The sequence below is a fragment of the Synchiropus splendidus genome, chromosome 7, assembly GCF_027744825.2.
Source record: "Synchiropus splendidus isolate RoL2022-P1 chromosome 7, RoL_Sspl_1.0, whole genome shotgun sequence".
NCBI classification, from domain to species: Eukaryota; Metazoa; Chordata; class Actinopteri; order Syngnathiformes; family Callionymidae; genus Synchiropus; species Synchiropus splendidus.
Window position 1 is genome coordinate 7,280,671 of NC_071340.1, and position 10,590 is coordinate 7,291,260.

The following is a 10,590-nucleotide window of genomic DNA, read 5'->3' on the forward strand; positions in this document are numbered from 1 at the left end:
CAGGTGCACAAAATAAAAGCTAGCACCCTTATTGTTCACCTGGCCTCACCAAGGTTATACCTTCCGACACTGAAGAGATTTGGGTTTGATGTCTTGCAAGCTTTTCTTCTGGGAGCGTTTCACCAGCCGAAGGTGGTTCTCATCGACGTAGGAGACACACAGGATGCACTGACACCCAGTCAGAATCAGCAACAGCAAAGGTGACACAGCCCTGGTCACATCACACGACTTACCCCATTCTTGTCTTCCACCAGCTCCACTTTCTTCTCCGAGAGGTTTTGTCCAACTTCTGCAGAGTAGCAGCTGGTCCCAATCAGCCAGTCGATAATCATCGTTGTCTGAAAACAAGTGCGGAGCAGGTCAGGAGCTGGAGATGGTTGAAGCGTTGCGAGTTTCCTCACCAAGGCGTAGTAGCACAGCGTGGAGCCGATGTAGATGATGAGCTGGATGAAGCTGAACCTCCCTGCCTGGGATGGAAGAACACACTAAATGAATGTAACATCATCTGAAGCACAGTGCAACAGGTCGGTTGCAAGCAAGACCTTGAGCCCAGTACAAAGAACCAGAGTAGATCCACCAACAATAACAGAGGCTTGAATTAGCTGTTAAGACTCGACTCACCTGTCCGAACACTATGACATCAAACCGGATCCCAAACGCTTTGTACAGGGTTCTCTCCTCCAGCCCCTTCTCTGTTCGGTACCTGGCATACCTGATGGAACACCATCATCTCAGCCTCAGCACCAGAGCTGACCTCAGCGAGGTCCACTCACCTGAAGTTGTGGCCGGGGTACAGTGTCTTGTTGCTCTCCTTCTCATCCAGACGCCTGAAGGAATATTTGGGGAGACATCGGCCCATAAAATAGTCCAGATTACAATCCCATTTAATCTGGATGCCCATGACGCCACCCTGTGGTTAAAAATGCAGTGACTTATTTCAATCGTTGAAGCGGTGACCTGGCATTTCTGCCACACCTGCAGAGCTGCACAGCACTGATCAACCTTTTCTCAAAGCTCTTTCACAGGTGAGACGAGTAGATATTAAAAGTTGTCACTAGTTGCTTTGACGCACAAGAGATCTAGAGGGAGTGAGGGCAGAGAGAGGGGAGAAGGAGGGAGTTGGATTGACAGATCACCCAGTCACTTGGAATGGGCGGGTTAAATGAGGTCCTCCTTCAGTCCTGGATGTTCCACAAGTGACTGTTTTGTTGTTCTTTTGTTCACTCCCAACAGTTTGCCTCCACACGGGGCGGGGTCTCGTCTGAACTGGGGCAGTACCCTGCCAGTTCTGAGGTCTTCCCACCGCACACAGTCAAAACCTGTTTTATTTACTGAACTCATTCAATGACACTGGTACTGTGTTTGAGAGGCTAACACTTCCAGATTACTTGAAACTAGTCTGTAGCTATACTTCGCAGAAGGCTCTTCACCACCATTACTCAACATAAGGGCAGCTGCTTCTTACCTGCTTACAAATACTTCATACCCAGTTTTTCTTGAATCTTGAAGTTCTTTCCTCTTCAGAAAGGCACTGCCAATATTTCCAGACTTTTTGGCTCATATCTGGCCACTTTTTTGGCCTCTCTCTGTTGGTGTTCCTGCCACCTCAGGGCAGAAATAGTCAAGCGGCGGAATAGCTTCCTCACATAACATGGCTGGCAACTGGATGGAGCAGTTGACTGGATGACAACCGGCACATTTGGAATACTGAGCGACCTCTATGCCACGCCCCCTCACAAAGTAGGGCCACATTGAAGGTGCAAAAATGCTCCATGAAAAGCTTCTACCCCACCTACAGGGCGCAGGTATGATCTCCATCTTCTAGCTCTTGATAGCTGAGACTGACAAGAAGATACTGTTTGACTCATTTCTGCTTTCACTTGCTAAAACTGGATCGTGTTACACTTCCCCATTATTTTGCAACAAATGACTCACTCTGCTGTCGTAGACTTTACAAATGCCAACGTCAAAAGGAATGAAATCCAAGTCAAAAATTCCATGTCTGAAGGGCCGCATTCAACTCTTCCTCACGACGAACATGAACCGTCTGTCTGACCTCTATTGCCATTTCAGAGAACTTTTCTCCAGCCTCTCGCACGATGTCTCCCAGCCTGAAGATGGGGCACAGCGAGTCGTTGGCACGCTGACAGTGTTTGAGGTAGCCCACGTCCATCCACGGCAGAATGTTCCTTCTGGAGAGCAGAGGACACAGTGTAAGGTGCATATTCCTGTGGAGGGTGTTGAATTGAATAGCTTCATCTGTTGCCCTCAAATTCTCAGGATGTGTCAGTCAACAGTGTCCGAAAGAAGTGCACTACTGACAAGGTCAAGGTCGGCCGTTGACCCTGGATGAAGTCTTTCACCAGAAGTTCAGAGGTGCAGTTTGCTCCTGCCACATTGTTTCAATTTGACCATCAACCAGTTACTCACCGAATAAAGTTGAAGGCTGGAAATTTAATGTTGTTTTTGATCAGGACAGTGAAGTTCTCAGCTGCAGCCAGCAGGGCAGGTCTGGGAATGAAAGCACCAGAGAATATCAGCTTAACCAACAGGGAGAGTGTGTGACCCATTAGGCTGCTCACCGCGGAGGGTTGGTCCTGGTTTCTACTGGACACCAGGCTGAGACCTCACAGGTCTTTCTCAGCACGTCAAACTTCACACATGATCCGGTCTGAATCCCTGACAGGCGACAACAGTATGACACATGACTGCAGCTCCACATCACATTCCTCGGCTGCATCTCAACGCTGACGCCAGCAAAGCAGCCTGTTGAAGTGGGTCATTAGCTCGGAAGGGGATGAAACTAACTGAGGTAAAAAGCAGAACCAGTTTATAGAAGGGAAAGAGGAGCGCCAGGCAACTTCATCTTCAAACATGGTGGTGACTTCAGAGTCCTTAAAACCTCTGTCACATCCCAATCTTATTCTTTAAAAACAGCAGCAAAGAAAGAGCCATTTCTTGGCTTGAAAGACTTCAGTACCGTGGCTCTGCTTGTCCCAGGCTCCTCTCTCACAGTCTTTATCAGTGCGGCACGCTCTGCCGTTACGAGGGCCCTGCAGCATGAAATGAAAAAAAAAAGTTTATTCACCAGGTGTTTTAAAGGAAGAGAAAATCCAAAGCTCAGTGACAGAGGTCAGTACAGAGTGGCGTCTCCTCACCTCGGGGCAGGTGCCCTGCGTCTGTCTCTTCGTCACAATCACGTTGGTCATCACAAAGAAAGAGTTTTTGCTCTGAAAACAAATGGGTCTAAGAATCAGAACGTATTTGATCACTCAGCTCCCACCTGAGAGGTTCCACCATAGTCTGCCTCGTCCCACACCACGTCCCCCACGTCGGGCACATGGGTCTGGGCCACCCCCTTCACCTTGGTGGTCACTGAGCTGACCACCAGATCAAACTCCTGGTACTTCTTGTTCCACAACATCATGATGCTGCAGAGGAAGCAAAATACATGAGGCGAGGGACTTCTGTTTAGAAGGACAAGGACTCGGATCTGCTCTTCATGAGACGCTGCTGAAGTTCTTGTGCGGAAATGATTTTCCTGATCGCAACCGTACCAGGGAAGAGCTCTCATCCAACCCTGCTACAATGAACCCTGGCCTAGGAACGTCTCCACCGTTGCACTACGATGCCTCTAAGCAGGAAACAAGCTGAGAGGTATACAGTATGTGTGATACCTGTGCATTATGTAGTGATGGGCTGATGAAGCTTCATGAAACAGTGTCCCCATTTTCAGTTGCCCACTAGATGGCACTCTCCGCTCAAACTCTCTGGATTTGAACAACCATTTCAAATAAACTTGCCTCATTTTTAAACCAACAGCGCCACCTACTGAGCTCTAAATGTACGGACACTGTTTTATGAAGCTTCATCTGCCCATCACCAGGGTTATGTTTATCAACCGTGAAGAACAGTGACCAGTTGTGGTTTTCATACTTTGTCGTTTCTTTTCATGACCAGATACAGACAACAGCTTACAGATAAACATTAGTACTGAAATTTGTTTTCAGAAAACTTCCTTTTGCAAATTTCAAGTACTTAGAAGTATAATTGATCCTTTAGCACTAGCATTGTTTTTTCCCCATTCAGACAAACCTAAATAAATATCTGGGGGTAAGTTTAATATTTGTTGTTAATTTCACTGTGAGACTTATAAAGGTCATATATCAGCATTTGGTATTGGCATTTAGCACCTTAATCTAATCTAATTTCATTATATTATTACATATAGATCTATATGTAATAATAGATTTAATGTTCGACTGTGACCCACAAGTTGAAATTGTTGAGCCTTGATGAGTTGCTTCCTTTTAAGGTCCAGTTTGGATTCTTATTTATCGCAACTCATGTGTCTTTTAACAACGATTCTTTTGTCCCTTCAGACACCAACAATAAGGTTCGTTTTAATTCACAGTTAGAAATAACATCAACCCACTTCAATACCTCAAGCACTCGGAGGAAACTCAGCTCCTTTTAAACTCGATTTTCAAGCATGAAAAACAAACAACTTTTTCAATGGGGGACTTGTTTTGCAAAGCCCCCGATATTTACGCTGACTTCCGTCAACATCCCGTAAATCATCCGTCCAATGTTGACTGAAGTTGGCTGGAGTCGCGTGGAGAAAGTGAACGGTGCAGAGAGACTCTGGGACGAAGATCTCCCTCCCACTCACCAGATGACCAGCAGGATGGTTCCGTTCAGAATCCATTTTAACGATCCGAGTTTGACGCTCTGGATTCGAACCAGTTTGTTGGTTTCATAGCGGCAGACAGCCAGCAGAGAGCAAGGCATGGTGCTGCGGTACCCGCCCGGGTCTGACGCGCTGGTCCCAGTGGACGGAGGCGGACTCCTCTTCCTGTTCCCAGGTCACATGACCACCAGCTGCAGCATGTTCATCGTCTTCACAGCTGCGGAATGCATCAAGTGAAAGTCACTGCACATCACAAAAAATGCCTTTAAAATCATTATTCTTGCAGTTAAAGTTTTTTTCCCCCACAGATTTAGCAAATATTTGTGACACTTCAGACACTACATTTTAATGTTATTCCCCATTGTTTCATCTTTGTCAGTGTTAAAACTAAACGCTACATCTAAATCTAAATCTCGGTTTTAAGGAGTTAGAGGCCCCTCTCCTTCGGGTTTAGATTTAGACACACCCTTCTGCCCCTCAGATCCTCTGGCCGCCCTTGCAACTGAAAGTCTGTGGTTTTGAAAAGGTTACCCAGCAGCAACTATTGTGGCAGGTGTGCGAGCTGCTTACCTGTGATGATGTATACTGCTCTCCCTCAAGCAGCACTGGGACTCAGAGAGGAGCATGAGGATCTGGACAAGTGAAGCTGTAGAGGAGCTGCAGGCTTGTATGGAGACCACAGACTGGGAGGTGTTCAGGGCTGCCACCAACAATCTGGATGAGTATACAGACACTGTGACTTCATGGATCAGCTACTGTGAAGAGTGCATAGTTCCAACACGCACCACGGTGAGTTATGCTAATGACAAACCTTGGTTCACAGCTAAACTCAGCCAGATTAGACGGGAACCACTGATCCTTCGTCCCATCTCATGTTGGCTGGTTCACCCATTCCTATTCTGGACTCCTTCTGCTTCCTGGGAACCACCATCACTGTGGACCTCAAATGGGAGCCAACCATCAGGTCCCTCATCAAGAAGGCACAGCAGAGAATGTTCTTCTTGCGGCAGCTACGAAAACTACGACTGCCGACAAAGCTGCTGGTGGAGTTCTCCCCGGCCATCATCCAGTCCATCCACACCTCCCTTGCCACCTCCAGAGACAAGAGCAGACTGCAATCGTACGTTCTGCTAAGAAGGTGATCGGTTGCAACCTGCCACCTCTTCAGGACCTGTATGTCTCCAGGATCCAGAGACGTGCAGGTGGCTGCTGACCCTGCTCATCCTGGTCATGGACTGTTTGTCCCTCTTCCCTCTGGCAGGAGGCTACGGTCCATCCAGACCAGAACCTCCCGTCACAGGAACAGCTTCTTCCCCTCGGCCGTCATATAGATGAAATGGTCATCAGCCCTTGTTGTTTATTTATTATTTATTGATTATTATTTATTTGTATTCACTATCGCACGTTATTCCAAAGCACTTTCTTAGTTGGTGGTGTCCCCACTGACCATGGCAATAAAGCTGATTCTGATTTCTGCTAAATCAGGAAAAAATGTGTGTCTTCATTTTTACATTCAGCGCCCCATAAGGAGGAGTCCTCATTGGACTATGATGTTTGTTCATGATAGAGTGATCTGTAATGACAGTTAAAGAGGTGGGATGCTAGATTTGATCAACACTTCCAGTCTCAGAAGAAACCACCTATAATCCTGGGATGGAAAACTGCTGGACAAAAAATGGACAAAAAGGTAAACATTGTTTTAATTTTTTTAAATCAAATATCTGTGTATTTTATCGGTTCTCGTCTAAGTGTTTGACATATGATGTTCCTCTTCCTTCCTTTAGATAATGAGTGTCTTGTTGCAGCAGCACAAATGAACATCTGTGAGGAAACAAAAAGACATGTGTGTCATGATGTGGGAGGTCTGAACAACAGCACGACTGGGATGTGAGCGGCCATGGACTTGTTGTTGGGCACATTCTTCATCTGAACATTTCAGAGCTGGTATCACTGGAACAATACAGAATATTTACCAGCAGGCGGTTGAGGGCATAAATTGAATGTTGAAATAGACAAGACAGCTTCACCTTTTGTAAAGCGTTTATACCCCATCAACTGACTTGAAAAAAAAAAAAAAAAACTTGCGCAACATTTCTCAAATCTTTTAAGGGTCTGATGGTTGTTTCACTGAACATAGTAACGTTTGGTGTTTATTGCGAACAGCTTCAGCTAAATTAATCCACCTTTCAATACACGTAATAAACATACGGATGACAATAAAACATGCTGGGCTGCAGGGACCATGTGAAATTAAAACTTAATAGGTTGAAAAAAGAAAAGTCCTTTATGCTTTTGTTTTAAACTGCCTCGGAAACGCGTCTCAGTGGCGCTGTAGTACTACAGCGATGATTTAAACTAAACAATAGTACTTTGTTTAGTGAAATTGAAGGATTTACTTTGGAGACAAAAGCGTGGTTAGGAGTGTGACCTCTCTTCCATCAACGATCTTTGCACCGCGACAGCTTCCGGATCCGGTGTTGTCAGCTGACCTGCCTCTGTTTGCAAACACCACCGTCCCGCGGCTCCTCACTGACTCGTGTCGCTCTGCGCTCCTCCACGATGGGGGGACTGGACGACGACATCATCGTCGAGGAGGAGTCGGAGAAGCGGAGCCGCGCCGCCTCGCCCTGCGGCCACCCGGAGGACCTTTACGGCACTCAGTCCTCGCACCGGCTGCTGGCCTACAGCGACGCTCTCATCTCCATCATAGCAACCGTCATGGTGAGAACGTTCCTGAGACACGACAACAGGTGTCATTGCCTCCTTGCGCCAGTGTCTGGGGAACATGTCAAAACAGTCACTCCTTACTGTTTTACCGTAGAAACTATGACATCAGAACCACACGCCTTTCTTCAGTGGTCCACTTGTGTGTTGAAACAAATGGCTGCTAGTGTCAAATGTCACATGTGTTTTGGTTATAAAACGCGGTCGTTGACACTCTTGCTAAATGCGTCATCCGTGATGAGCAGCTGCATCTCTCTGAAGAACATCTCTGGTCCGACAGATCCTGCCTGTGGCCCACACCAAAGTGACCAACGAGGAGGTGAGAGCTTTGTGACGTATGTCTGGTGAAGGAGGACTCTTCTCTGACTCTTCTGTCTGGAAGGTTGTAAGCCTTGCTGTTTTCCAGGAACTGACCCAGAGTGTCCAGCTCCTGCTGACCACCAAGATCGCCGTCTACCTGGTGACCTTCCTGATCGTGACGGTGGCCTGGGCAGCTCACATCAGGTCTGAGGCCCCTCACTGTCGTTTCCTCTGCTGCGCTCGTGACGTCAGTGTCTGTGTTGGTCAGGTTGTTCCAGGTGATCGTCCGAATCGATGACTGTCTGGCGCTGCTCAACCTGGTGAGGAGCCGTGAACTGACACTCAGTAGAACTCTGGGTTCTAGTGGGTGTTAAACAGGGCGGTCAGCACTGGCTCTCACTGCTGTGTGTGTTTCCCAGGCCTGCATGATGCTGATCACCTTCCTGCCGTACACGGTCAGTCTGAGTCGCCCTGAAGAGAATACGACTTCATATTCAGTAAAATAACCAGGAGCTCAGTGAGAGGGAAGTGGAGGAGGGTTTGTCCCAGACAGTTCTCTACTAGCATGAACTGCAGGTTCCTTTATGGAGACAGCGGTTGCAGTGCCTTCTGAGTTGTGCATTTCAAATTGAAATGAAGCTCCGAAGCCTGAGGAGCTTAGACCTGCTCTGTCTCTGCTCCACAGTTCTCCCTGATGGCGACATTTCCTGCCAACGTCCTGGGCATCCTGCTCTTCTGTGGCTGTGTGATGGTGATCGGAGTCATTCAGGTGAGCGTCCAACACTTCCTGACTGTGTCTCGGAAGATCTCCCGTCAACGCGCTGCTCACTTGTCGCTGCAGTCGGTGATCGTGCTCTACGCCTTCAGCCGTCCCTTCCTGCTCAACCATCAGATCCAGATCTCAGAGAACCCGACCCTCTACAGAAGCCACATCCTCAAAGTCATCATGAGGGTTCCGCTCATCTGTCTGATGGCCGGCGTGTGCTCCTTCATCTTGTTCCAGCTGGTGAGTGTCGCTCCTCCGTCTGACTCACAACCCTCCCGCCGTCTCCTGTCGCTCTGAACCTGTCTTGCAGTCGTACGTGCTTCTGGCCGTCGTCATCTTCCTGCCGTACATCTCTCAAAGCATCGCCTGGTGTCGCAGCAAAGCCTTTGGTGGGTCCTCCAGCTGACCTGTCTGAGGAGCCACTCCACTGACCCGCTGCACGTCTGTCCTCAGGTCAGACGGAGGAAAGTCCAGACTCCATGGTGTTCTACTCCCTGCTGCCCAGCGAGCCTCTGAGCAAAGAGAGAGTGGAGGCTTTCAGTGATGGAGTCTACGCCATCGTGGCCACGCTGCTCATCCTGGACATCTGGTGAGGCTCGGTGACTGTCAAGTTGTTCATGGAAACTTAGCATCTGTTCTCCCTCTTGTCCTGCAGCGAAGACAACGTCCCAGACCCTGCCGTGGTCCAGGAACAGTTTGGCGGGAGTCTCATCGAGGCTCTGAAGGTCTACGGTCCAGAGTACCTGGCCTACTTTGGCTCCTTCGCCACTGTTGGCCTCCTCTGGTTCGTCCACCACTCTCTCTTCCTGCACATCACCAAGGCCACGCGCCTCATGGGTCTGCTCAACACCCTGTCGCTGGCGTTTGTCGGCGGTTTGCCCTTGGCGTATCAGCTGACGCACGAGTTCCCGCGCAACTCCCGCAACGAGCTGGAGGCCATTCAGATCAGCTGCGTCATCATTTTCTTTGCAGGGATTTTCCAGCTCACCATCTGGGTGGCGGCGCTGCACAGCGAGCGGGAAACCCTGCACCCGCGCGTCAGATACAGCGGCTGCGAGCACGTCTTCATGCTCGCCAAGCTGTCCTTGTACCCCTGCGTCACTCTGGGGACCTTTTTCCTCACGTGCGTGCTGAGTCGCTTCAGCGCCTCCATCTTCCACCTGATGGAGATCACAGTGCCCGTCGCCTTCCTGGTGCTGCGGCTCCTGGTGCGCTTTGCTTTGGCCTTGCTGCGCCTGCTTTTTCGCCCGAACCCGCCAGATCCAGGCAGAGTTGTGGAAGAAGACGCCACCGTGCCCTTCAACCCTCTAGCCACCGAGTGACACCAGTCATGTTGGGCCGTGGGCAGAGCCTCACATTGCCTCTCCGTCCTGCCAGCTTGCTGGTCATGTGCTGCAGAAATTAATTTGTCCACTATTAGCTTCAGCTCCTGCTGCATTGCTTCTCCTGACGATCTCATGCATTGCCACTGGTGGCCAGTAGAGGACAGTGTTGTCAGTATTGAGTTGATCAAGTGGAAGAATTGAACATGAAGTTGCCGTCATCCACCATGAAAAGCAGCTGGAAAAACGGAGACTGTCCCTGGAGATCATGGTGACCTGGTGTGAGATGTGAATCTGCCACCATGATCATGTCGTTACATCCGTCCATCTGTCAGACGAATGTTGTTCAGAGGCTCTTAAAATTATCTCCTGGTCAGGAAAATTTTCGGACGCATTCAAACTCGTAACTTTGCACTGTCAAACTATCTAATATATATATATATATGATATATATGATATATATCATATATATAATTTTTTTTGGGTGAGGGGAAACAGTTAAATGAAGATGATCTAGTTTTATTGATGATCGTGTTTTGTACGAGAAAGCGACATGGGTTTTGAATCCCAAAATAAATTGTTCGCTTGTTCGAGGCTTGTTCGGAGTATATGTAGTTCTTCTACCAGAGGGAGTCACTGTTGTTAGTCAAGTCATGCCTCTTTCTTTATGTTGACATGAATTTAAAGTATGATGCACTTTAACTGTTGTTTCCAGTCTTCACTATTTAAAATAAATGTTTTTTCGAGAGCTGGTTGACATTTTTCACACACAAAAAAACTTGAATCCT

The 10,590-nt window shown here is 48.2% G+C and overlaps 2 protein-coding genes across 3 annotated transcripts in view; one reads left to right on the forward strand and one right to left on the reverse strand.

The window, feature by feature from the left end:
* The window catches only part of p2rx7 (purinergic receptor P2X, ligand-gated ion channel, 7), a 5,742-nt gene extending 923 nt beyond the window's left edge, over positions 1-4,819 (reverse strand). Inside the window, exons 1-12 of the mRNA XM_053871935.1 lie at positions 4,673-4,819; positions 3,284-3,431; positions 3,159-3,230; positions 2,981-3,053; positions 2,583-2,679; positions 2,431-2,511; positions 2,057-2,192; positions 774-910; positions 622-712; positions 402-467; positions 234-338; positions 61-168 (exon numbers count right to left, since the gene is read on the reverse strand). Of these exons, the coding sequence (XP_053727910.1) occupies positions 61-168; positions 234-338; positions 402-467; positions 622-712; positions 774-910; positions 2,057-2,192; positions 2,431-2,511; positions 2,583-2,679; positions 2,981-3,053; positions 3,159-3,230; positions 3,284-3,431; positions 4,673-4,791 (1,233 nt within the window). The 5' untranslated portion in view covers positions 4,792-4,819. The remainder of the gene's footprint in view (positions 1-60; positions 169-233; positions 339-401; positions 468-621; positions 713-773; positions 911-2,056; positions 2,193-2,430; positions 2,512-2,582; positions 2,680-2,980; positions 3,054-3,158; positions 3,231-3,283; positions 3,432-4,672) is intronic.
* Positions 4,820-7,169: 2,350 nt separating this feature from the next.
* On the forward strand, positions 7,170-10,568 carry tmem175 (transmembrane protein 175). Of its 2 annotated transcripts, none has more exons than XM_053871936.1 (10): positions 7,170-7,411; positions 7,695-7,733; positions 7,797-7,918; positions 7,983-8,034; positions 8,134-8,169; positions 8,400-8,483; positions 8,556-8,720; positions 8,791-8,869; positions 8,934-9,069; positions 9,136-10,568. In XM_053871936.1, the coding sequence occupies exons 1-10, from the start codon at positions 7,250-7,252 to the stop codon at positions 9,800-9,802; spliced, it is 1,542 nt and encodes a 513-aa protein (XP_053727911.1). In that variant the 5' UTR covers positions 7,170-7,249; the 3' UTR covers positions 9,803-10,568. The 2 variants fall into 2 exon arrangements, with proteins under 2 accessions (XP_053727911.1, XP_053727912.1); XM_053871937.1 differs by having other exon boundaries at positions 7,821-7,918.
* The last annotated feature ends 22 nt before the right edge of the window (positions 10,569-10,590 follow it).